The sequence below is a fragment of the Lycium barbarum genome, chromosome 7, assembly GCF_019175385.1.
Source record: "Lycium barbarum isolate Lr01 chromosome 7, ASM1917538v2, whole genome shotgun sequence".
Classification (NCBI taxonomy): domain Eukaryota; kingdom Viridiplantae; phylum Streptophyta; class Magnoliopsida; order Solanales; family Solanaceae; genus Lycium; species Lycium barbarum.
Window position 1 is genome coordinate 4560536 of NC_083343.1, and position 27758 is coordinate 4588293.

Sequence of the window (27758 nt, forward strand, 5' to 3'; positions counted from 1 at the left end):
AAAAAGTCTCTTTCTATATTAGTAAGTTGAAACGATAATTTAGTACATTACACACATCTTTAATTCAAGCATCATACTTTGTGATTTCAAATGATATTTTAGTACATTACACGCATCTTTAATTTACGACTACAAGACTCAAAAGTCTCCTTTATATCTTAAACTTTGTGTCTAGTCAAACTAACACACTTGAATTTAGACGGAGGGAGTACTTATTAATAAATTTACCTGTAAATACTTAACAAATGACTTAAAATTGTGTAATATTTTTTTATACCATTATCTGAACTCTCTTTACTCAATTGCCTTATTTGACCACACCATACTCATTACCCTTTGTCTAAATCAAGACAATCTCTCTCTACACGACAGTCTATGATTCTCTTTTGATTAGATGGCGCCAACTTTTCAAATCTACTTATGTTTTGGTAAGACTATTTTGATATCTTGTGCTGATAAAAAGTGATAGGCACATAATAAGTTTAAAAAAAAAAAAAAAATGTGCACGAACGGACCTGAATACTGCTGTCCTTTCTCAGTTACCTTATTTTTGACCAATTCATACTCATTGTCCTTTGTTTAAATAGAGGCATTATCTCTCATGTGGTGGTCACCATGTGGGCGTTTCACGTTTGGACAAAAAAAAATGTAAAACAATTAAAAAAAGAAAGAAAAAAAAAAAGAGAGATTTGGAAAAACGTTAAAAATAGTATTTGAAAATTGGGGTTGCGTTTGCATATGAATACAACTTGAAAAAATATTGCATTTGTGTTAGTGAAAAATGTGAAAACGGTTATTTAGAGCTTTTTTGAATTCCAAAAAATTATAACAAGTTTATGTCCAAACATAATTTCAAGAGGCAAACGGGCAATATATTTCTTCTTGGTTAGATGATGCTTATTTTTCTCATTTATTTAAGTTTTGATATTTGTGCTGATAAAAAGTGTCAGGCACACAATAGAAAAAAAAAAAAAGAGAGAGATGCAACGCAAACAACCTAACCATTGTGCTACTCAATTCCCCTATTTGACCACTCCCATATTCATTGTCATTTGTTTATATCAAGGTGACATCTCCCACTCATCACAATAATCTTTCCTTGATTAGAAGGTGCTTATTTTTTCTTATCTGCTTAAGTTTTGATAAACAAAGTATTGGTCAACGTGCCGATAAAGGTAATAGATACCCAATAGAATAATCGAGGGCACAAAAATGAACCTAAACACTTAGCCAGAAATCTCCCAAGTGAAATAGGAATATCTTCAATGAGAGCGAAGGGTAGGTCTTTTCCAGGAGGGTTTGCCTCCATAAGATTCTGAGGCCATAGGAAACATGATTCAAGAGATCTGGGACCACCCAAATTTAGATTCTCAAATCGAATTTGGAGCATTCCAAAAACTTGCGTCCCGCATCCTCCCATTCCTCGATAAAAGGAAATGCTACTCAGGGATCAAAAAAGAAAGTTGGTGTTTTGTTAAAAGAAATTAGGTGATTCTTCGTCTAATTGAAACATCTTCTCTACGATTTCACCCTTGAGTCAAAAGATCGATCGCGCTTTTTCGACTAGCCTAGAGTCGAGAGCTTCCTCTCTTCCTCCTAGGAGATCCAACTACAAGAAAACAAACAGCACATACAACATTGCTTTGGTATCTTTCTTTTGCAGCATATTCGTAGGTCACAATACCTTTCTCCTAGATTAGATGGTTCTCCAACTCAGTTCCAGAAAACTGATTATATTACACCCTTAATCAAATGTCTAGCAGAAATTGTTACACGACATGGTAACAGAAATCCATAAATCAACAAGATGATTTAGTTCCAACTTCTTTGCACAATTAACAATGCATTGAGATAGATAGAAATATGATAAGATCAAAGTTTCACATAGCGTGTACCTCAATAGTAAAGTTTAAAACTCATTTTGTACAGCGCTGATTATAGCTTTTAAGATATTTTAATCGTAGGTTTATCCTCCAACCAAACGAAAAAAAAAACAGTTCCGACTGAAACTTCGGTGGTCGGAGCTCAGATGATGACGAGTGAAGACTCGTGAATATCACAAACATCTTGAACAAAACTTACATTTATAAAGTAAATAAGAGGATTAACCGACTAAATAACAAATAAACCATCCTTTACGATCTTTTGGTACAAGAATCATATTGTCAACTAAAACATGCCGTAATTGAGGATCGAATTGCCTAAAATCCTCTTAAATGTCTCCATACAGAAAAGACAAAAAAGAACAAATAGATTCGAGGAAAACATGTGTTGGGTAGGTTACAGGAAGCAACTTTATACTATCAAAACCTGGAAGCAACAAACAATTTGGTGTCCACATATATGTTCTCTCTGAGGAAACTGCAATACGACACTTTAGTCGATCTTCACTGATGAGTAGATGAGCCTCGTGAACCAGAAGCACGCGTAGAACCCAATTGTTCCGGTCAAGACAAAGAAAGCATATGATGCAATCAACATGTAGCCGAAGTACAGCATACCAGATACGGGCTTTGTGATCTCAAGCTTTGTGAAGAAATAGAATGCTGCATAAAGGAATAGGTAGAGAGCCGATGACCCTGAAGTGAGGTATGATCTCCACCACCAAAGGTAGTCCTCACTGCATAGCTGGAAATAGCAGAGCACAATGGTAATCTCGGCACAGGTGACGATAAGGATGACGAACACAATAAAGAGGAAACCAAATATGTAATAGAACTGCTGCAACCAGATTGAGGTGAGGATGAAGAATAGCTCGATGAATACAGCTCCAAATGGGAGTATGCCACCGATAAGGATAGAGAAAACTGGATTCATGTACCAGGCTTGCTCCGGCACCTGACGAGGGATCTTATTTGTTTTCACAGGATCCTCAATAGCTGGCTTCTTAAAACCAACATAACTGCCAACAAAAACAAGTGGTACTGCGATGCCAAACCACAAGAAAACTAATGCAAACATGGTTCCAAATGGCACTGCCCCAGATGATTTCTCTCCCCAAATTAGAGCATTCAACACAAAGAAAAGAATGAAAACAACTCCAGGGAACATGAGTGCTGTCTTGAGAGTAATTTTCTTCCACTCAGATCCTTTGAACATCTTGTAAAGGCGGGCTGAAGCATAACCAGCAAATACACCCATGAATGCCCAGAGAAGCAACATTGCTGTCATTAATCCTCCGCGATTTGAAGGGGATAAGAATCCAAGGACAGCGAACGTCATTGTGACTACTGTCATTCCAAAGAACTGAACACCAGTTCCAACATAAACACACAACAGATCGGAGTTAATTGGAGGCCTAAAGACATCCCCATGGACCAATTTCCATCCTGTTTCTTCTTGAGCCTCTTCCTGGGTCTCTAACTGATTGTACTTGGAGATGTCACGGTATAGGGTCCTCAACATAATCATTGCTACCATGCCCGAGAGGAAAAGAACAATCATCAAAGAGTTAACAATTGAAAACCAGTGGATCTGATCATCAGCCATTAAAAGATATGTATCCCATCTTGATGCCCACTTGATATCACTTTCCTGAGAGTTGGAGAACAGATACGAGAATTACAAATTCATCACAACAGCTCACTTACGCATGCATTTTTATATTGTAAAGAACAATTTTGTAATTGCTCATGATTAATTATTCTCCCTCCGTCCCATAATAAGTGTCACCTGAGCTAAAAAAAATTGTCCCATAATAAGTGTCACCTTAGGAAACCAAAACATAAATTGGCTAGTTTTTTCCAACTCTACCCTTAGACAAAAAATGACAAGTTAAAGTAACATCTAAATGATGATTGGAAAAGCCACATAGTAACTTGGTATTGTTGGATTCCCAATGTCAAAAGGATTACTACTTGTGCATGCTCTAATCAAGAGGAAAAAATAATTGTTTTCTTATATAGGGGTAATTTAGTAAACTTGACATTTCATTATTGGTTTCTTAATATGCGTGTTTTTAGCTAAGGTGACACTTATTATGGGACGGAGGGAGTAACTTGTTAAAAAGCGAGATATTGTCTTGAGAAAGCTTCATCTGTAGTAGAATTCAAACATCGCCACTAAAAAAGACAACATTATTTCCACGATTAGATGTGTTTTACCTCAAATTCAACATCATATGTGAAGATGATTTCCTTCTTATCTTCAACCTCTTGGGGAGAATCAGAACTTGTAACAGTACGCTTGGCATGGGGATCACAAGTGGTCAATCGGTTTTTGCCATTCCATTCCCCATCGTATTCGTGTTTCACACTGGACGAAAACACAATTTCCAATTCAACATTCATGACAAAGAAACAATAATTGAAGTCGAAAAATATGAACTACACATTATTACCTGAATGGCCTCACTTCAAATCCTACCACTCTCGCAGCATCAGTTTGTGGATCCTTGTGAAACTTGACGGTGAAAATCAGATGATTATGGATAAAATGCTTCTCCTCCTTGCTCTAAAGAGTAGAAAAATGCAGAGGAAATAAGTCTACAATGCATCCAGAGTATTATAAACCAAAACCACCAAAGAGAACATTGAAATAGTCTGGTACATACTCCAGCATATTGTCCCTTTAGACCAACATGAAAACCATGCTGATAGACTGTAGTGTCCAGATCAGGCCTTTTTATGGGCATAACAAGAGGAAGATTATCCAAAATCCTGTTAAACGTCACATCTCAATGTTAGACACAATACTACAGAACCGGAAAAGAAGAAACAAAATTTAATAAGCAGACAGTCCACGGTAGGTTTCTCACATGTTGACCCGATACTCATCTTCAATCTTCTCCTTCAACTCTTTTGCAGTTTTTGCATTAAGAACAGTACGGCACACAACATTGCACATCTGTGGTTCTCTCATACGGAACTGCATAACACATTGTCCAGTCAAAACAAACTCCCCCTCATTCAAAGCATAAGACAACTGCACACTACCACCCAGCACACACCTCCACCCCCTCCCCAAAAAAGGGAATATAGAAATTGCAGGCAAAGAAACATATCTGAGTAAAGTAACTAACCTCATAAGGGGAATTCTCAATACGGTCACCACGAAGAACTTCACCAAGATTCTCTGCACTGTCAACAATTTGTTTTGGAGTGCAGTAAGGAAGGGAATAATAGGAATAAGGAAGCTGTGTTTTTGTAGAGGTCAACTTGTTGACTTTCACCATCAGAGGGTCACCCTGCCCAAAGGTAGAAAAAAAAAAGGGGGGTGAAAATCATCTTAAAAGAAGTCAATTTAAACAAAAAGAACATTTTTGGCCAGACTGACAGTATAAATTTTAGCATGCTGAGGAGCTTTTCAAATATGGATACTGGATATAATCATAGTCTAACTTTATGAAACTTGTGCATATATTCTTTGGACAATCACAAGAAATATTTCATAAAATTATAGCTTTTACTGCATTCTGTCTTTCTCTGACATTGCTCCTAACAATTCTAGTTACAATAGAAATTTTCTTTTTCATAACATCAATCTACCAAAGGTATATTTGCACTTATGCTAGTGAAGATCTCTCTTTGATAATTTGTACACCACTTGACATATTCCGACAACAAAGCATACTCATTAAACATCTGAACTGACAACTAAAGAGACTCAACAAGGATAACATAACAACTTATACATCTCAAGTCCAAGCTAGATGAGGTCAGCTATATGAATCCTTAGTTCCCATTTAGCTCAATTTGGTCCCATTTCATTCAAATATTCAAATAACACTGATGATTATGAAAGTTGTGTTATCTTTTATACAGTTAAAATATTCAAGAATTTCCTAATCCTCTGTGGACACAGCAAGCATTTGAGATCTTGTATCAATCGAAGGGTATAAATAAAACAAATAAACACAATGATGAAGCAAGTACGCTAATCATCCGAATGCAAGGCAAAGACAAAATACGTGAAACACCAAAGACATCGTAATTAAAAAAATTGGTCCAACTTGCAGGCATAGAAAATCACACAGTCCATAAACTCTTGAGCTCAACAAATGTAGGATGCTGGGATCAACCATTTTTGTATATTACATTCTAAAATAGGATGTCGATAAAATTCAGTTACAACCACGTGTTCCTCTTGTACAAGGGGAAGTTATATTCAAACTACTACAAACCTGTCGAATCTAACAAAGAAACAGTAGAAATTTGATGTTTTGCTTAGATCTAACAGAAAGAAAACGTTAAATACAATCCGTCAATCTTACTAAATTTAATAGATTTTTCGTCGAAGTTGCAAATGTACACCAGATCTAACACATAAGCGGCAAATTAACCAAATCAAACATTAGAGATCAAATAGCATACGTATTAGCAGTAGCGATTTATCCAAAAAAAAAAATCTTTATTTATAACCTACTTCAATTAGAAGCATCCGATTACGAAGAACCGCTATAGCATTGGCTCATATCGAATAGCACAAAAAGCTCATTATCTCTCTGTCGTTCTATCGCTAACCTCCAACATCAGCAGGTAATTACAACAAATCGCACAGAAAACACACATAATTACAACAAATCGCACACAAACACACATAAATACGAGATCAACAAGGAAGCTCATTTTTCTCCATAGTTTCTATCTCTAACCTCCAATATCACCACATAATCACGTAATTACAACAAATCGCACACAAAACAAACGCACACACACATAAATAGCACCAAGTCGAGATCAACAAGGAAGCTCATTTTTTCTTCATCGTTCTATCTTTAACCTCCAATATCTCTACAAAATCACGTAATTACAACAAATTTTACACAAAACACACACACACACAGAGACAGAGTTCATAGAGCTGGAAAAAAAAAATTCACCTTATTATCAATATTACTAAATTTAATAGATTCGTCTGCAAAATTGCTAGTGTACACCAGATCTAACACATGAATCAACAATATCGATTTATTCATAACCTACTGCAATTGGAAGCATCCGATTACTTACTATATAATAGCACACAAAAATAGCATCGAGAGCAACAAGGAAGCTCATTTTTCCATCGTTTCTATTCTAACCACCAATACAACAACAACAACAACAACAACCCAGTGAGATCCCACAGCGTGGAGTCTGGGGAAGGTAGAGTGTACGCAGACCTTACTCCTACCAAGGTAGGACGGCTGTTTCCGAAAGACCCTCGGCTCAATAGAAAGCATAAAAAGAGTTCAGATAAGGCCAAGAAATTCAAAGCGATATCGCCACATAATCATGTAAACAAATTGCACTAAAACACACACACAAAAGAAATTCACAGAGCTGAAAAATTTATCTTAATCTAACAAAAACAAAGCGCTCAACAAGATCGGTCAATATTACTAAATTTAATAGATTTGTCGTAAAAGTTGCTAATGTACACCAGATCTAACACATGTATCAACAATATCGACTTATTCATAACCTACTGCAATTAGAAGCATCCGAATTAGCATCGAGATCAACAACAAAGTTTATTAGCATCGAGATCAATAAGGAAGCTCATTTTTTCTTCATCATTTCTATCTCTAACCTCCAATACCGCCACTTCATCACGTAATTACAGCAAATCTCACTCAAAACCCACATAAATCACAAAAAATAGCATCGAGATCAACAACGAAGCTCATTTTTTCTCCATCTTTGCTATTTCTAACCTCTAATATAGCCAAATAATCACATAATTACAACAAATCTCACTCAAAACACACACAAACACACATAAGCCACAAAAATTAGCATCGAGATCAACAACGAAGCTCATTTTCCAGATCAACAAGGAAGCTCATTTCTTCTCCACTAATCTATCTCTAACCTCCAATATCACTACATAATCACGTAATTACAACAAATCGCACACAAACACACATAAATAGCACTAATAAAACAAAAATTAGCATCTAGATCAACAACGAAGCTCCTTTTTTCTCCACTAATCTATCTCTAACCTCCAATATCGCCACATAATCACGTAATTACAACAAATCTCACTCAAAACACACACAAATCACAAAAATTAGCATCGCAACGAATCTCATTTTCTCTCTCTCTCTCTCTAACCTTCATTATCGCCACATAATCATGTAATTACAACAAACACACATAAATCACAAAAAAATAGCATCGAGATCAATAACGAAGCTCATTTTTTCTCTCTCTAACCTCCAATATCACTACATAATCACGTAATAACAACAAATCTCACACACACAAAAAAAAACACACACACACACACACACAGTGAGCTGAAGAAATTCACCTTGAGGAAATCCTGAGGAGCAACACCTGGTAAATAGAAACATTGAGCTTCAAATGAAAACAAACAAAGCAACACGAAAACCGAGATCCATCCATGAATCAACAACTGAGGCCTTACGACCTCCATCTCCCTCTCTCTCTCTCAACGAGATCTAGATCCACAATACACACAGAGAGTACAAATCTCTAAACGTAGAGTACAAACTCCGCTTCGTTTTCTCTCTTTCTAGAATCTTCTCTCTATTATATATGTATGTCTCTAAGTTCGAAGCTGTGTGGAAATATATTGTAGACAAACGAAGCTATGGTGAAAGGACTGGGGGAAATGTGATTAGATAATTTAATATATGAGATTAATGTTGACCGTTGGATTGGACGCGTTTGTTGTGTGATGGACGGTTTTGATTGGATCTGAATGGCTGTTGTCAAACTTACTGATGATTACAAGTAAGCTGCATTTATTATCCTTAACTTGGTTACTTAAGCATCCTAGCTATTTTCCTAAAATATGCACTTATATGTATTTTTATTTAAATTGTATTTATGAAACATAATTATTCCCTCCGCTTATTTTTACTTGTTCAATATGAACTTAAGAAATATAATAAATGAAGTGCATATTTTATCATGGTACTCATATTAATTGGTGTTTAATTGTATTGGATTTAAAAAATAATATAAAATGAGTAATTAATACTAAAGGCAAAATAGAAAAATAAATTAAATTTTTCTTTATATGTGAAAATGAACAAGTAAAAGAGATAATTTTTTTTAGAATGGTAAATAAGTAAAAGTGAACGAAGCGAGTATATAATATGTGCATGTATATGTAAAGCTTTGGGGAAATGTATTAGACATGAAGCTAAGGGTGAAGACTGGGGGAAATGTGATTAGAAAAATGGATTAAGAGATTAGTGTTGGTGGAATGTTGACCGTTGGATTGGACGTGTTTGTCGTATCATGGACGGTTTTGATTGGATCTGAATGGCTGCTGACGTCATCTATGGGTGAAAAAAGTGTGGGAATTTAATGAAGTTAAGTTAGATTTATGAGTGTAAGTTGCATTTATTATTCTTAACTTGGTTACTTAGGCATTCTACGTATTTTCCTAAAATATGCACTTATTATATCTTTTCCTTTTTTGGAAATACTATGCGACGTGACAAATGTTTAGACTGTATTTACAGTATGCCTTGATACAGCTCTTTCTCTCGTTTTTCCACGTAAACTGTAATTACGTTTTGTAATTACGCTCTAAACTATAACGCAAACACTGTGAATCCAAGAGTATAGAGCATAAGCTCTGCTTTGCTTTCTCTCTCTAGAATCCTCTCTCTATATGTAAATACTAGTTCCATAAGATCCGTGCTACGTTCGGGTCCAAACTCAACATGTAAAAGTAGATATTTTAATTATAGAAATATTATGTATGTTATAATAATTAAATTTCAAATAAGTATTTCAATATCTTTCATTCCTTTAATAGTTTAAACTTTCTTACTTCAAATCAGATGCAGAGTCAGAATTTGAAGTTTATAAGTTCTGAAACATAATTTTGAAGTTATTTAGTTCTAAATGAATAACTTATACATATTTAATGAACTTTTAAGACAAATACAGAATTCGAACCAAAGTGCTACCGAATCCGACCAAATCCGTAGCCGACTCTCTAACTCTCCCCTGCTTCAAACTTATTTTGTGTTTAAAACGTTAATTTAAGTTAACCAAACATGAGATTTGAATGATAAACCGATCTTGATTGATAATAAAACTATCTGAAATCACTTTAGTAAAAATCCTTTTAAACACATATGAGCTGATTAAAGTATAAATATAAAATGAAATAAATGCTTACATACAAGTAAAAGAATTCAGAAATTCTCAAATTTGATAATACAAATATAAAGTAAAAAAAATGCCTACATATAAAAATCTATAATAAGCAAAAAATGAAAAAGGAGAAAATGAGAAAGCAATAAGAAGCAAGGATCTAGTGAAAAATGACTATTTTTTAGGTTAATAGATAAATCAACATAAGAAAGTAACATGGAAAATAAAATGATGGGGTTGTTTCTTCCTTAACCAGGGGGTCTCGGGTTCGAGCCTAGGGTATGAAAAAATCATCGGTAGGGAGCGCTTCCCCCGACTAGGCCCGAAGCGACGCGAATCTGGATTAATCGGACCCCAATGCGAATATCATGCACCAGATAGGAAATAAAAAGTAACAAAGAAAATAAGGTATGAGGTTCGACAACTTTTGAAAAGTAAATCATAAGAATAAAAAGTCAATTTGATCTTAAAAAACAAAGTTAGGACTTAAAAGTAATTAATTAAAAAGTTTAAAATTTTATTGGAAACTTTTGTGTGGACTACAAAAGTCCCTTGGTTGTCTCTTGTTTCTATTGTTATATTATCTATTAAATATAAGTGTCCAAGAGGGACTAACACATCAATGAATGCTTGTACCAAAAGCTATATAAATTGTACACTTTAACCAACTACTTTTTTATCCCACGTGGACATATTTCATAGTACTAAATATTTACTCTCTTCTCATATATACACGTATGCACTTCAATTTTAATTCTCTAACACATTAATTTTCCTCGTGCACTTTTACTTGTTCACTTTTGACTTTTCAAGTTCTTTAACAATCCCTCCGTCCCATATTACTTGGCCACATTACTAAACTACATTTTTATCCCATGTGGACATATGTCATAGTACTGAATATTTATTCTCTTCTCATGTATACATATATGCACTTCAATTTTAATTCTCCGACACATGTTTATTTCCTCCGTGCACTTTTACTCATTCACTTTTGACTTTTCAAGTTCTTTAACAATCCCTCCGTCCTATATTACTTGGCCACATTACTAAACTACATTTTTATCCCATGTGGACATATGTCATAGTACTGAATATTTATTCTTTTCTCATGTATACACATATGCACTTTAATTTTAATTTCTCGACACATATTTATTTCCTCCGTGCACTTTTACTTGTTCATTTTTTACTTTTCACGTTCTTTAACAATCCCTTCGTCCCATATTACTTGACCACATTACTAAACTACATTTTTATCTCATGTGGACATATGTCATAGTACTGAATATTTATTCTCTTCTCATGTATACACATATACACTTTAATTTTAATTTTTCGACACATATTTATTTCCTCCGTGCACTTTTACTTGTTCATTTTTTACTTTTCACGTTCCTTAAGAATTAATAAATGAAGTACTCCCTCCGTCCCATATTACTTGGCCACATTACTAAAAATATATGTCCAAATTACTTGTTCATTTACAAAACCAAGATAAAATTAAATAAATTTTTCTCATCTTACCCTCTTCGTCCCATATTACTTGGCCACATTACTAAAAATATATGTCCAAATTACTTGTTCATTTATAAAACCAAGATAAAATTAATTAAATACTTCCATCTTATCCTTAGTAATAAGTTCATTTATAAAACCAAGATAAAATTAATTAAATCTTTCCATCTTATCCTCAATATTAAATGTTCTTGAAAATAGTCAATTTTGATTAGAATGTACTTATTGGAGAGAGATAGGGGTAAGATAGTAAAATACATCTTTTATTTATGTATCGGAGAATTAAAATTGAAGTGCATACGTGTAAACATCAGAAGAGAATAAATATTCAGTACTATGACATATATTGACATGGGATAAAAAAGTAGTTGGTTAAAGTGTACAATTTATATAGCTTTTGGTACAAGCATTCATTATTATGTTAGTCCCTCTTGGACACTTATATATAATAGAAATATATGTCCAAATTATTTGCTCATTTACAAAACCAAGATAAAATTAATTAAATCTTTCCCAACTTATCCTCTCCGTCCCATATTACTTGGTCACATTACTAAAAATATATAGCCAAATTACTTGTTCATTTGCAAAACCAAGATAAAATTAATTAAATCTTTCCCACCTTATCCTCTCTGTCCCATATTACTTGGTCACATTACTAAAAATATATAGCCAAATTACTTGTTCATTTACAAAACCAAGATAAAATTAATTAAATCTTTTTCATCTTACCCTTAGTAATAAATGTTCTGGAAAATAATCAATTTTGATTAGAATGTATTTACTGGAGAGAGATAGGGGTAAGATAGTAAAATATATTTTTTATTTATGATTTCTTAAGGGGCGTGCAAAGGGGAAAGTGACAAGTAATATGGGACAGAGGGAGTATATATTTTACCATAATATTCATATTTATTGGTGTAAGTCTCAATAGCCTTGAAAAATGATTTGAAAATGAGTAATTAATGTGGAAGGAAATTAATAATAAGAACAAAAATTTCTTTCTCTAGATATGTTAAGATGGACAAGTAAAAGTGAACGGAGGGAGTGACTTCTATCCCCGTTTTCCTTCTTTGTCAATACTTTAAACGTGAAGAGAGGACGAACAATGACAATGCAAATTTGTACCAAAAGTTATATCATTGTACACTTTAACCAACTACTTTTTTATCCCACTTGGACATATGTCATAGTACTGAGTATTTATTCTCTTCTCATGTATACACATATGCACTTCAATTTTAATTCTCCTACACATGTTTATTCCCTCATTGCACTTTTACTTGTCCGCTTTTGACTTTTCACGTTATTTAAGAATTAATAAATGAAGTATATCTTTTATCATAATATCCATATTTATTGGCGTATAGTCTCAACAGCCTTAGAAAATGATTTGAAAATGAGTAATTAATGTGAAGGGTAAAATAAGAAGAAGAAAAATTTCTTTCTCTTGATATGTCAATGTGGACAAGTAAAAATGAAGGGAGGGAGTGACATTTATTCCCGTTTTTCTTCTTTGCCAATACTTTACTTATTTTACTTTCCTTTGCATTATCTGATTATTGTTTCTTTGTATTTATAAAATGTATTAATTTATATTTTCATTTCGAAATTAAAATTTGGTGATTTATGATATAACATATATCTTTCTAATTTTGATTTCTTTGTAACAACTCTTTTTATCTATAATTGTTAATATAAAAAATTATAATGTATTTTTTAATTAATTTAATAAAAATATTATATTAGTTTTGCATTTAAAAAATACAATATATACAACAATGATTCTTATGTTTGGATTTGAACAATTAGTTAATTGAAATGGATATCTACCTGTCGGAATACAAATAAGATATTAAAGAATTTAAAAGAAAAAATCTAGAATCAAAATATTAATTTTCCCTCATATTCTTACTAATTTTTTTTTTCACATCGATGAACAACTTTCATTGTCACGATAATGACAAAAAAGTCCGACTCTTTCCATCTCAAAGACTTAATTCCATCATATGTTTTTAATTTTTAAACTTCATTTTCTAATTATAACTAAAGTGATGGTACATAAAATACATTTTGTATATGTTGCTATATATAATAACAATTAACACGAATCTATTAGAGCAAGTTCGAGTATGTAATTATTACTTCCTATGTCCCAATTTATGTGATACACTTTTCTTTTTTGTCCATTTCAAAAAGAATGATACATTTTCTCATTTGACAACAATTTAACTTTAAACTTTACCTGTTATGCTTAACGAGATGATTTATAACCACACAAATATTTTTGGCTTGTTTTAGACCATAAGATTCAAAAGTCTTCTTTTATTTTTTAAACTTAGTGCCCAGTCAAACTATATCACATAAATTGAAACAGAGGGAGTATTAAGTAGAGGCATCTCTGTACTATTTTTCGGGTGTAACTTGGTGATTACAAATTATATAGAGGTCATGATAGACTTCATGAATTAATTGCACATTTAACAGTCTTGTTGACTTGTAAATATCTTGAAAGCACCTCATGGTTGCTTGACTTTTTGATACAAATATGTTTAAACGATAAAAAAAATATAGGGAAAAGGTGCAACTATACCGCTTAACTTTGTGATTTAGAGCAGATATATCCCTTGTTAAGAAAGTGGTGTATATATATCCCTACCGTTACAAAATGGTGCAAATATACTGTTACGCCTTGGAAATTTCGTGTCGTCTGCATTATGAGTGAACTAACACTAGCTAAAGTGGACATGAAGCCATTATAAGGTTAAGAAGGGTATTTGATAATTTTAAGTGTGTACCTTAAGGTTTCAGAGTTAAATGAATCGGTGAAAGCAAGTTCATTGAAGGAATTGGAGTTTGAGTTATGTTTTGGGAAGATTTCGTGTCATTTGAGTTATACATTCCTTAGCATTGCCTTGAGGGGGAGATATAGGGCCCCTTGGATAGTTTATGAAGTTTTATACAAGTGCCAAGAAGGTTCCAAAAGGATTGGAGGTCAAATGAATCGAAAAGAACGCATTTTCGCGAAACAGGAGAAAATAGGGCAAAATGCGGCCACATACTCAGTATGTTGGGCCGCATATTGACCGCAAACTCCCTATTTTGGGTGAGCTTTCTGCCCAATCTCCACCCCATTGAGAGGAGGGGAGATGCGGCCGCATATCCCACATGCAGAGCCGTATCTCCACCGCAAGTTGATGCGGGGGCGACTTTGCCACATATTTAAATCCCAAAAGACACCATTTTTCATCTCAACCTCCCACACTTATTTCCCCACACTTCTATGGGGTTCTTAAGAGTTCTTGAAGGTTCCATAGAATTCCAAACCTTTCTATAACATCAAGAGAGAAGATCAACATCAAAACTTCAAGATAATCCATGGAAGATGATTGTTCTTGTCTCTTTGTGAGGTGGTGATGAACTTGATCTTGGAGAGAGTTGAGTAAGGTGAAGTTCTTTCATTATAAGGTATGTTCTTCCTATTATTTACATGATTAGTTTGATTTAAAGGTTTAGCACGTTTTGAAGAGGAAAGAATCATAGAAAAGAAGTCATAAAGGGTTGAAGTGAAGAAGATGACTATGAGATGAACTTGAAAAGGGGATTTTGGATAAATTTGATATTCAATTGAATATAACTTCTTGATTATGATATTGTGGATATTGTTATTGTTTTTTGGGAGTTGTTTTGTAATATGGTGGAAGTTGATGAAATAGGGGAAGTGTTGTCCAAATTTCGTTAGCTCGTTAATTATACTAATTTGAGCTTAACAGTGTTTCTAAGACCTAACTTTAATATGAATCCTCTTGAACGTAGATTTTATGGACTTTGGAGGAGAACGTTAAGTAAATAAGGAGACGTAAAGGTATGTAAGACTAGCCCTTTATTTCTAAAGGCATGATTCCCTAGTTGCGAACCTATACATGATATCCACAATACTCCTATTCCTAAAAATACTAGAAGCTCATAATTTTCATGATTCTCATGATATTGCTGACAATGTTCTTTGTGATGACAATGATAACGATTATGATGATGATTTCAATTCTAGAGACGCCAAATCTTAAAGTTCTTAATGTTCCTATGATACTATTGAGCTTATCACATGATTATCGATTGTATCCATTGTTGTTGATCTCATCTTATAATAGTTCTTCTTCCAAGGTGAGATATAGCGATAATAATGATTCCATAATAGAAATGAGGGGTTTACCGACCTTACATCACTCCGATAGAGCAGTAATGTCACTCCGATAGAGCAGTAATGTATCATTTGGGCTCTCGTTCATGCTTATTATATATATATGTATTTTCACACACCGCGCCGTGCTATAGCCGGTCGGGCAGACACGCAGATGTACATACCACTTCGGTGGACAGCTTACGATATCATCCCGAACGTGGGATAATGATGATAACACCACGCCTATATGAGTGGGCAGTATACTATATACATTATAACATCGCGCCTACATAGCCGGGCAATATACATGATAACACTGCGCCTATATGGCCGGGCAGTATACATGATAACACCGCGCCTACATGGCCGGGCAGTATACTATATGTATGAGATGGTTTATTTTTCTAAAGCTAAGCATACATGACATTTGCCTTAAAAGGCATTCAGATAGACAAGTTATTTCCCTTATCTCATGATACTTTCCTTATCTCTTAGTATAATGTTATTCATGCCTTACATACTCAGTACATTATTCGTACTGACGTCCTTTTGTTTGTGGACGCTGCGTTCTTGCCCCGTAGGTAGGCAGGGAGACGAATCAGATTCTTAGGTGCTTCATCAGCTATCTCTCAGGAGCGCTCCATTGTCTCGGTGCTGCAGTCTAGTGATACTATTCTTTTGTGTACATATGGGCATGGCGGGGTTCTGTCCCGTCCTTGTGATGTTATGCACTCCTTGTAGAGGCTCGTAGACAGATGTGTATAGTTAGATGTCCTATAACCTTATCGGTTTATTTTCTGTACATCATTTTTGGCAGCTTTGTCGGCTTGTACATATATATGGGCCCAGTTGATGATGTTCATATAGAAAATTATTACTATTGCGGATTCATGCCCTTATAGATCATGATATTTATAAGTTATCTTTCATGGTCTACCTAGATATGATTATAAGAAGCATTAAGAGGTGCTCGGTAGAGTAGTTCCGGGTACCCCTCATGACCCTCTGGTTGGGTCGTGACATATACCTTTTTTGTTGACGGAATTTTTTGTAAGAATCATTTAGCTTATTTTTTAATTAAAAAAAAGATCGCGTGGCTTTAAGAAAAGTCAACCCATTTTTTTAATACACATATTTTTCTAAAGTCACGTGGTAATTTTTTTTCCTGGTGTCGGTTCTGGTTCTTTTAAAGAAAATGGGCAAACTTATTTTTTTAAAGCCACGGCGATATTTTTTTAAGTGAACCAGACCCGATACACCAGTAAAAAAAATTACCATGTGGCTTTAGAAAAATGTGTCTACTAAAAAATTGGGTAAATTTTTTAATAAAGCCACATGGTATTTTTTTTAATTAAAAAATAAGCTAAATAATTTTTTTTTTAAATTTCGTCAGTAAAAAGGGTATATTTGACACCATTTGTGTAACAACAGAGGTATATTTTCACCATTTTGCAATAGTAGGGATATACATATACCACTTTGTTAATGAGGGATATATCTGCTCTAAATCGCAAACTTGAAGGGTATATTGCACCTTTGCCCATAAATATATATAGCTCGAGTGAACAAAATTCTAAAATAAGATTATTTAATATATTCCAAAAACAATAATTCGAGTACAACGTAGAAGCTTAAACCCAAATAATATGAGAGCGGGTACATAATTGTCATGAGCCTCTATGAATAGAAAAGTTCATCAACCGACTGAAAAGAGAAGATACATTAATAATTTGAAGACCTTGAGCCACCGTGAAATTAAAAGGCAGGCGACTAAGAAAAATCGATAAATTATGTATTTAAAATATTGATTTTTTCGATCGGTTTTGCGTCTTCTTTTAGTCGTGTCTCATGAACCCTACTGGTATTCGGATCCAAATATGCTTATAAAAAGATCATTGGTTTCAAAAGTTTTACTTTCTTAAATTTCATGTAAAATCAAACTGCGTTACATAAATTAAACGGTGTGAGTATTACTTTTATTAATATGTTATAAAATAAGTTGTTAAAAAAAGATATCCCAAACCTAAATGTTCTATATTCTGCCAAGGCTTACAATTCTAGTGAAATCTTAAACATACGAGAGTTAATTCAATTATATTCTCACTGACGCCTTCCCCCTTCCTCGGTCTGCCAATGCAATACACAAAGAAATTTTCTTTAACAAAAGAAAATATCATATTTCTCCTCATTGTTCAGATTCCATTTTCCTTCTAAGTATGTAGAGTCCTTTGCGAGGTTTGGATCAATATTTGGGCTGAAAGTCCATTTGCCATTGAAGTTGGGGGGCAAAGTGCAAGGAATTTCGATTTTGACGACAACATTTAATTTGTACTCGCTTTCTAAATTTCTTTTTGCACATGTATCCATTTCAAAGAACTTATACGGTGCCTGAAGTTAATCTTGACAAAATCTAACTTCAAACTATGTGGATGAAGTTCAGTTATTTTTTCCTCACTTCAACCATTTTTGCTTGAATTTCAATCATATATGGCTGAAGTGAAGTTAGATCATTTTTGTCTTACTTCAGCCACATATGGCTGAAGCTTAGCCATTTTTGCATGTGGTTAAAGTTTAGTCATTTTTATCTGACTTCAGCCATTCTGTCCGAAGTTCATGGACATATGACTTAAGTTCAAGTAAAAAGTCTAAAGTTGGGAAAGTTATTAAACTTCAATAATATATATAGCTGAAGTTCAAGTAAAAACGATTGAAGTTCAACCATGTTTGTCTAAACTTGACGCAGATGTATGAATTTCACTCATATGTAACTTCAGTGTCGAAGTTTGATTTTGTCAAACCAAACTTTAAAACCACATGTCTCAAATGGATATACAAGCAAAAATTTTAAAAACTTGAGTACAAGTAAATGACAATGTCAAAACTCAAAACGGACTGCCTCGTGAAAATTTTACTGATATTGGTGCCCACCTCATTATATCTCCTGCCCATTGGCTGGCAACCCAAAGAAAGGTCTCTGGAGTTTTAAACTTTAATTTCACTAAGGTGTACATTGACATCTGATGCTTTTATCAAGACACAAATTACTCATGAAAAGGTGACACGGCTACCATAATTTTGGAATACCACTCTTGCAAATGAAATTAAGTTGATATGCGACGAAGCAATTGACACATCCCCTCCCTTGAGTTTTAGGAAACCATCTATTGTTTTAGTCGATCTGAAATTGTTTTTAAAAGCTACTTTCTCCATGATATTGAGAAGTGATTGCTTCGGAGACAATTTGAAAGAAATGGGATGTGAAATACAAGAACAACATATATAGTGTAATTCCACAAATGGGGTCTAGAGAGGATAGGATGTATGGAGACCTTATCCCTACCTGTGTGGGGTAGGGAGGTTGTTTCCGATAAACTCTCGGCTTAAAAGAAAAGTTTTCAAAACAAGATTGAAAGAAAATATGACAACAAAATAGCAAGATACACAACAAATGAAGCAAGAAATAGTAATATACATTAGAGAATAGAAACTACTCGATTAGTAAATACTATTACTGCTAAGGAGGAAACAGGACGTCAAATATTTTCTGAAAAATATGTCATACCAAACAGAACATGGGCAGACTGTGTGCTATTAGCTATCTTTAAGGAGTAAAACATCTTCAACCTTTTTAATTTATGGTAAACATCTTCAACCTTTTAAATTTATGGCCCCTTTGTGTTAATTATCCAAACAAAGAAGGTAGTCATTTGTTGTTGATTATACTACATGAGCATCATTTTGCATGCATGGCAATTTCGTGTCTTCCCTACCCTCTTTTATTTGCCGATTTTTTTGTTGCCTCGTTTTATGTGTAAAGCTGCCACATTATTAAAGATAACCATCATCTTTAGGTTCTATAATGAGATAGAATTGGCATTCATCCGACCAGCAAACCACATGAGATAGGAGAACCTCGTGAAATCCAAAGGTTAAATTATCATTAAGAAAACAAATAAGATTTAACTAATTTAATTTAACAAGTTAAGAATCAAAAGTTGGACAAACATAAGCTCACATAAGGAATATTTAGCGGACTCGTCCAAATCACATGGGTACAGATGAATATTGTCGAATGCATTCAATATCAAGATCAAAATATGTCCTAGACAATAGGACAGGCATACATTTCCTTGAAACAAAATGCTGGGTAACTACAAAGTTCATCTTTGGTTCCCATCTGTGTTGTAGAGAAATACTAAGGAGATCGATCATGTCCTAGATCGCCCCCCCCCCCCCCCACCCCAAACAACCCACGCCACCCTACCCCCACCTAGTATGTAACTGATACACAGAAACTTGCTGGCAATTAATTTTTGATATCGAAGAAATGCCTTGTGGGCTTCTGGCCCAACTCCAGTTGGCGTCACAAATTCGAATGTCCGATTATAGAGTCTCCCCTTTACCAACACCAACATACCCAGTGTAATCCCACAGGTGGGGTGTAAGGAGGGTAGGGTATATGCAGACCTTACCCCTACCTCGTGGAGTAGAGATGTGGTTTCTAAAAGACCCTCGGCCCAAGAGCCTCTCCTTTACCCTCGTCCCAAATTGGTTGCAATCTTTCTTTGCATGCAGCTGAATTCGAACATGTGACGTGCATCTATCTCATAATAGATCACATGTTGAGTTCTTATCACTAAACCAAAGGCTTGGGGGTTAGAAACTTGCTAGAAATTGACATATAAATGTAGAAATCGACATTTAAATCGAGATATATGCTATATCTGATGCTAAACCAAGTCCATCTAACATAACAAAGGAAGATACAATCAAACTAGTTACCCGCATTGGCACATTCCCATGACATTCCTCGTCAAAAAGAACGGAAAAAAATCTGATTTGACGAGTCAACATGAGTAGATTCGAAAACAATAACTTGGACACACCTCATATGACTAGGTGGTGAAGGGGCCAAAGTCACGTACGAGGGAGAAAAATTGCAGGAAAACAAGAAAGCATGGGATAATGTTAAATGTTCATATTATTTACTTCCGGATACCATTCCTGACTCTATCAAGACAAAAAGGACATTTAATCACTAGTCAAAGGCACGTTTCTTTTGTCTCTGGATGAAAATGGAAAAGTAATAGACAGCCCAACACTGAAAGAATTTACAAAAAATAAACCTAAGATTCTTATGGGACATAAGGTTCCTGGGTTTGTTTGGGGTGGGGGTTGGGGGTTAGTGACACGTTTATGTCCCAGTTAATGTGTTGAAACAAATAGGATATGTGATCAAATTCAATAAAAATTGTTAGGATATATACACAAAAATGATGAGCTATCAGACATGAGCATCTTGCTCACCAACCCTAAGATCAATTCCTATTAAACACTTCCACATGAGAATAGTACCAATGCACATGGAAATGGCTCGGAGTCAAGTTAACAATGAATATTTGAGAACATAGTTTTCTCATTTCTTTTTACATTTCATTAGGGTGGACCTATGTTGGTTTGACTTATTCACAGGTATGTATCTGGTATGGTTCCGGGGCATATATTTGGTATACCTGCGTGGAAGTATCTGGCATAGATCTGTCACCTTTTTCAGTAAATTTTGAAGAATCTGCATGAAGTACCTATACATTTCTCACACATGTTTGTATGTCAAGATAAATGGAGATCCACGAAATATAAGGGTGGACCAAGACGGATTTTCAGATAAGACCCTGGCATGTTCATCCATAAATATCTCACACATGAACAAGATCTATGTTTGCTACACATATTTCAGCACAGTTCAGATAGCATAAGACTCAATGATATAACCAGAAAGAAGTGGTGTACTGTAATGCAAGTTGAGTAAATCTAGCTCAAGAAATCCTACAGCAAGAGTAAAGTCATATCTTGAATTCGAAGTCCCACCCTTCATTGAAACAATACTATAATCTTAACATGGTGTTGTACACCCTAAGTTTATATTCTATCCTCAATTATAAACTGAGATGTTATAATCACTAAACGCATCAACCCCTTCTAATATATACTTGTAGACCATTAGAAAAAGACTGAATAATAATGTGTCATCGATCTAGTGACAATTTACAGAAGCACATAAAGCCCAAGCCTATTAAATCATGGTCTGAACTCTTATAAGACTAAATTGAATGTTATCTCGTCATGCCCATAAGAAAAACACATTACAAAGGAGCAGCAGCCCTTAGTTGCAGAGTAACTTCTTTTTCTGCTAAACAAGAAGCAGATAGTAAGCCTCGGCCTGGATACAACTACACTGTAGTTCATAAAACATACAACGTGAAGGGAAAATACTTCAAAAGATAGGATGGGACGGGATGGTACGGGTCCAGAGTAATATTATGTAAGAATTTTACATACGGTTCCCAGATCTGACAAAGCATACTATACACTGGAGGTTAGAATATTCAAAGGATTTCTGTATGCTCTCTTTTTTTTTTTTTTTGTTTGGTAGGCTTCACATCATGGATAGTATTGCTTCATTATGTGCTCAGAAGGGCAAGAGTTCCAAACATCAGCATTCACAGTTCTCTCGTTTGAAGACTTAAATTTAACAGTTTCAGCAATGTCCATTCTGATATTTGAATGTATAAGACAACTCCAGCTTTAATTATCAAATAGAGCTATACTTTAGTCTTTAATGAAACAAAACAATGATAATGTTTCCATGAAGTCTTGTTACCTGAACTAGAACTTGCAAGTTCCAAAAACTAAAACCTTTAGCAAAATCAGACATTAAAAACAATCAGAAGTTGAATTTTAAAGACTTAACTATGACATAAGTGACAGAACATAATGGCATAATTACCAACGGGCTTCTACCACTTTGATCACTGGCAAAGCTGTTCAACTGCAGTAACAATCTGGGGAGGTTGAACAACAGTCCAGTTCTCCAACGTCCCAGCATACGGAGTTGGCACATCCTGTGATGACAGACACACGATCGGGGCATCTAGATAGTCATTAAAGTTCTCGGTTATAGCAGCTGTCAAGCTGGCACCAATACCTCCTGTCCGCATACATTCCTCGACAATGAGCACACGATGAGTCTTCTTCACTGAATTCCCGATGGTGTAAAGGTCAAACGGTTTCAGAGACCTGATATTAGAGGTGGCAAAATTAGCTCATGAAAACATGATTCGCCCAACCCACCCAAGTTTGGGCTGGTCATTGACCCGCCCAATTATTAGCTCAGGCCATCAAAAATTGGGCTGATATGTAGCCCAAATTGAACCATGCGAAATCTTGTCAAAAATTTTCAAAAAGACATTTTTTTATTTGATATGTTATATATAGCCATAATAACGAAAAAAATAGTTTTATTAGGTACTAAAAATCATAAAGAACAAACAAAGAAAATAAAACTTAGTAAGAATTGGGCGGGTTGGGTTATGACCCCCTTTTTAGCCCATTTCAGCCTAAGTAACTTTTGAGCGGGTCAATAACCTGCCCATTTATTAACTCAGCCCATTCCGACCCGCCTAAATTCAGCCCAACCCACTCATTTGACACCCGTACCTGATGTCAATGACCTCGGGATCATAACCCTTGTCCACAAGTGTCTTCACCGCCTGCATCACATGATACCTCATCCTGGAATAAGTTAGAATGGTAACATGCTCCCCAGGTCTTACCATCTCTGCTTCTTCAAGATTCAACACATATTCTTCATCTGGAATTCTCTCCTTGAGGTTGTAGAGCAAAACATGCTCAAACAGAATCACAGGGTTATCGCTTCTGATAGCTGCCTTCATCAAGCCCTTGGCATTGTAAGGGGTTGAACAGGCAACCATCTGGATTCCAGGAATTGACTGGAAATATGACTCAAGGCGTTGAGAGTGTTCTGCTCCGAGCTGTCGACCAACTCCACCAGGACCTCGGATGACGATTGGAATCTTAAACTGGCCACCAGATGTGTAATGGAGCATACCACAGTTGTTAGATATCTGGTTGAAGGCCAGAAGAAGAAATCCCATGTTCATTCCTTCAACAATTGGACGTAAGCCAGTCATTGCAGCTCCAATGCCCATACCAGTGAAAGAGTTCTCAGCAATGGGAGTGTCAAGAACCCTGAGATCACCAAATTTTGGGGCAAGACCTTTAGTCACCTTGTATGAACCTCCATAATGACCGACATCTTCACCCATTACACAAACAGCTGGATCTCTGTCCATCTCTTCTTCAAGGCCTTCACGGAGAGCCTCAAAGAGCAATAGCTCATGCCTAAAGAACAATCAGGTGAGATAGAGTTCACACAATGATCGACATTAAGAAAATATGCAAAATACTGCATATCCAACCAGCCAACAAAGATCTATTCGATGATGTAAGTTAAATTATTAAGCGAGCACCATTACAGAAAATTTCCTTTAAAACCTCAGACATAGTCTATCCACAATAATTAGGAAGACCCCATTAAGAAAGCACAGATGACCCAAATACATCCAACGAAAATGTTGGTCATGAGCACCATAAAAACTAAACGAGCTCTTTTGTCCTTAAACAAGCAGATAAGTAAACAGAAACACCTGGAATCCCACAGCAGGGATCTTATGCACTAGAAAGAGAAGGAATGAATAAGGGACCCCTTTACTAGCTTCTGGTGGTCCAATAATTCATGTAATTGGAAACTTAGAACCAGAAAAATCAGAAAGCAAAAATCAAAGACTCAAAGAGTTTGACCTAGGAAAGGAAGTCAAATTTCCTATAAAAGATGTAACCTTCCTTTTGAACAACTCCTATGGAGACAGATTTACAAGAATACAAGGAAGTTTATGGCAAAGCAAGAGTAGTAAAGACAAGATGACAATCTCCAGAGGGACCTCTGATGTTAAAATATAAGATTGCTTAACCAGTTATCGTGAAAACTTAGATCACGAATTTCTTAGAGGAGCTAGTGCAAGCAAAAGAATTGACAAAATAAGTGCATCCACTGGGTAACGTCTCTTCTGTTATACACCTGGAATTCAAACTTCAGTTATAACATAAGCCTTTGGTTCAGCCTGTTGTTTTCTGCTGAATTTTAATTCTCTCCATAACTATCACATAATTTTGTTTCTATATTAAGCGCCATGATTCAAAAGTGAAGTTCTTTGTTTTGATAACCAATTCAAAGGTAAAATTCTGATTTCTTAAGTGCCATTATTGTTCCTCCTAGCAGCATCCTTATTCTAGAGTGTTTCCAAGACCCATTCAGCCATTCCTATTTTTCCACTTAGTACATTTTCCCCACACACATATTCAAAGAAAACACTCTACTCTTAAAAGTACCAAAGCAACACCCAGGCCCCATGCCTATCCAGTGCTGCTCTAGTTCCCAACTCAGACGGTACTCTTCATCGCATACACATACAGTGGCACCAAATTTTTCAAGGCTAGCAGACAACTTGCAGCACTAACCCTAACCATCTCTAGCAGTTTCTAGAACTGTCTTGATCCCCTTCTTCAGGTCAAATAATTCGCACTTCTTCACAGAACTGGAAAAAGATTTCAATTTCAGCTCAGCATCATCGATAGAAGAAACAGAGGACTCCATCATAGCATATATATCAATTCTACCTTATACCAAGAATGCAAACCTCAATGCACCTTTCCTCATGATTAGGAGTGGAAAACGGGCGGGCGGGCGGGTCGGATATGGGTTGGTTGAAAACGGGTTAAACAAAAACAAAAAAATATCCGACCCACCCATATTTAGCACAGATAATGAAAAATGGGCTAATATGGATATGGATTCATACTTTCCGGGGTTTCTGGAATAGTCAGGTGAGAGCACAAGCTAAAAGCCAAAATAAGCTTAGACTCCCGGAAAGCAAGAACTCAAGAAAAATAATAAACAGACAAATGGGAATTGATAATATGGATATCCATGTGGATATCCATTTTTTAGCAGATAAAATCCATATTTGATCCATTTTTAAATTGTCAGTTATCCAACCCATACTTAATGGGTCGGCTTGTATGGTTACTTGTTTTCTTTTTAACCATTTTGCCAGCCCTACTGTAATGATACTTCAAAGTATTTTGATGGTGTCCTCCCCACCCTCCAACACACCTCATCTTCACACCCCCTCCCCCCCCCCCACCCCCAACCTCCGTAGCCCCCATCTCCACCACTCCAATAGTATTTGTCTAGATTATATATAAATGTTTTTATAATATTCTTTGCTTACGTACCAAACACAAGAAAATAAGTCACAAACCCCCTTATTTTCCTGGAAAACATTTTCGTTCATACCAAAAACACCCTAGATTCCTAGAAGACAAACATTAGGAGAGACGAGTGAAGTGGAAACTACAAGGAATCGATTTGAACTGTAAAGATACGCATGCATTGTATGCATGTACAGTATAAATCAGAGGAGAAGTAAATATACCCTGGTTTGGATGAAGTTGAAGCTGCAGCAATATCTTGTTTTGCCTGTAAGAGAATTACATGCAACACCAAATCTCAAACTCCAAAAACAATAAAATTTACTAATTTCTTCTTGTAAATGACTACATAAACACAAAATCATAATGAGAGAGTAAAGAACACTAACAGCAACAGCATTAGTAATTAATTTTTCAGCTCTTCCCCCACGTCCATTCGAACCATAGCTTAAACGTCCATCAGATCTAACCACAAAAATTCTTCCTTTCCTCTCTGCATCAAAACCAAACCATAAGTCCCACAAAAATGATTGAGTGAACAAGGACTAAATGGATTAGATAATACTTCAACCAATACTAACAAACAAAGATTAGATAAACCTACATTAGGACATTAATTTAAGCAATACTAACAATACCCAATTTCAAATACTAGCTAAAGATTCATAACATGCAGCAAACAAACAAAACCAATTAGATCAACAATACTAACAAAACCCAAATTACAAATACTAGCTAAAGATTCATAAAATCAACCAAACAATTAGACCCAAAAAGAACAGACATTTAAATTTAAGCAATACTAACAAAAACCCAATTTCAAATACTAGCTAAAGATTCATAAAATGTAGCAAACAAACAAAACCAATTAGATCAAAAAAAAAAAAAAAACCCAAATTACAAATACTAGCTAAAGATTCATAAAATCAACCAAACAATTAGACCCAAAAAAGACATTAAATTCTTCTGGATCGAGCTCGTCGCACGGGGCTTGCCTAGTGCGGGTTACCTCTCCTGTGTGTTTTGCGAGCTATTGCACAGGAGCTGGGTTTACCCCGTGCGCACCCAAAGGATAGGATAGCGGCTGCGGGTTCCCATGTCATAAAAAAAAAAAAGACATTTAAATTTAAGCAATACTAACAAAAACCCAATTTCAAATACCAGCTAAAGATTCATAAAATGCAGACATAAATTTAAGCAAACAAACACAATTAATTAGACCCAAAAAAAAGAAGAGACATAAAATTTAAGCAGTACTAACAAAACCCAAATTGTAATTCCAGGTAAAGATTGAACAAACCTGATAAAGATGTGGAAGAATTAGCAAAAAGTGATTTCTTGGTATCAAAAGAATTAGCTGAGGTAAGTGCACCAATTCCTTGTATAATACCAGCCATTTACAAAACAAAATAGGATTCTTGATTCAAGAGAGAAAAATGCAGTATTAGAATAAACATTCAAATGACACTTATATATAACTATATATATATATTAACACAAAAAAGAGAAAGTTTGATTATTTGGGCGGAGAGAACAAAGTGGATTAGGCGATTTAATTGAAAAGAGTAGAGTTTAATTTCTCGTTCATATCGACTGATTCTCTACTTGCTTCCTCATTGTAATATTATGTTTCTATCCAACAGGGAGTGGACACGTGTTGATATGAAGAAGAAGAAGATAAATTACTGACATATTTGAGCTGTCTTTGGTGGCTTAGGAACTAGTTGGAGACTTGGTGGCCCAACCCTAACGACCAGCTAATTGTCATAAAGAATTCTGTTTTTCTAACTATACTATATGGCCTATGCCCGTGTTAATTATGATTTATGTGTGACCCAATTAATGTAAAGCCGACAAGT

General features: G+C 35.1%; 2 protein-coding genes across 2 annotated transcripts; both read right to left on the reverse strand.

The window, feature by feature from the left end:
• Window positions 1–2096: 2096 nt before the first annotated feature.
• LOC132602958 (transmembrane 9 superfamily member 9-like) lies at window positions 2097–8535 on the reverse strand. The gene is made up of 7 exons (XM_060315787.1): window positions 8239–8535; window positions 5021–5185; window positions 4757–4866; window positions 4553–4658; window positions 4340–4452; window positions 4104–4254; window positions 2097–3534 (listed from the first exon to the last, which is right to left on the reverse strand). Exons 1-7 carry the CDS (start codon window positions 8362–8364, stop codon window positions 2377–2379), a joined length of 1929 nt encoding a protein of 642 aa, XP_060171770.1. The 5' UTR covers window positions 8365–8535; the 3' UTR covers window positions 2097–2376.
• Window positions 8536–22327: 13792 nt separating this feature from the next.
• On the reverse strand, window positions 22328–27474 carry LOC132602959 (pyruvate dehydrogenase E1 component subunit beta-3, chloroplastic-like). The gene is made up of 5 exons (XM_060315788.1): window positions 27200–27474; window positions 26289–26392; window positions 26124–26167; window positions 23266–23970; window positions 22328–22845 (listed from the first exon to the last, which is right to left on the reverse strand). The coding sequence occupies exons 1-5, from the start codon at window positions 27294–27296 to the stop codon at window positions 22578–22580; spliced, it is 1218 nt and encodes a 405-aa protein (XP_060171771.1). The 5' UTR covers window positions 27297–27474; the 3' UTR covers window positions 22328–22577.
• Between the last annotated feature and the right edge of the window lie 284 nt (window positions 27475–27758).

Coding starts and splice junctions, on each gene's coding strand:
- LOC132602958 (XM_060315787.1), bottom strand. CDS start 8,364: ATGGAGGTCGTAAGGCCTCAGTTGTTGATTCATGGATGGATCTCGGTT. Junction 4,453..4,552: donor TAAAGGGACAATATGCTGGA/GTATGTACCAGA, acceptor TCTACTCTTTAG/AGCAAGGAGGAGAAGCATTT. Junction 4,255..4,339: donor TTTGAAGTGAGGCCATTCAG/GTAATAATGTGT, acceptor GTTTTCGTCCAG/TGTGAAACACGAATACGATG.
- LOC132602959 (XM_060315788.1), bottom strand. CDS start 27,296: ATGGCTGGTATTATACAAGGAATTGGTGCACTTACCTCAGCTAATTCT. Junction 23,971..26,123: donor TCAACTTCATCCAAACCAGG/GTATATTTACTT, acceptor ATTGTTCTTTAG/GCATGAGCTATTGCTCTTTG. Junction 22,846..23,265: donor CCCGAGGTCATTGACATCAG/GTACGGGTGTCA, acceptor CTCTAATATCAG/GTCTCTGAAACCGTTTGACC.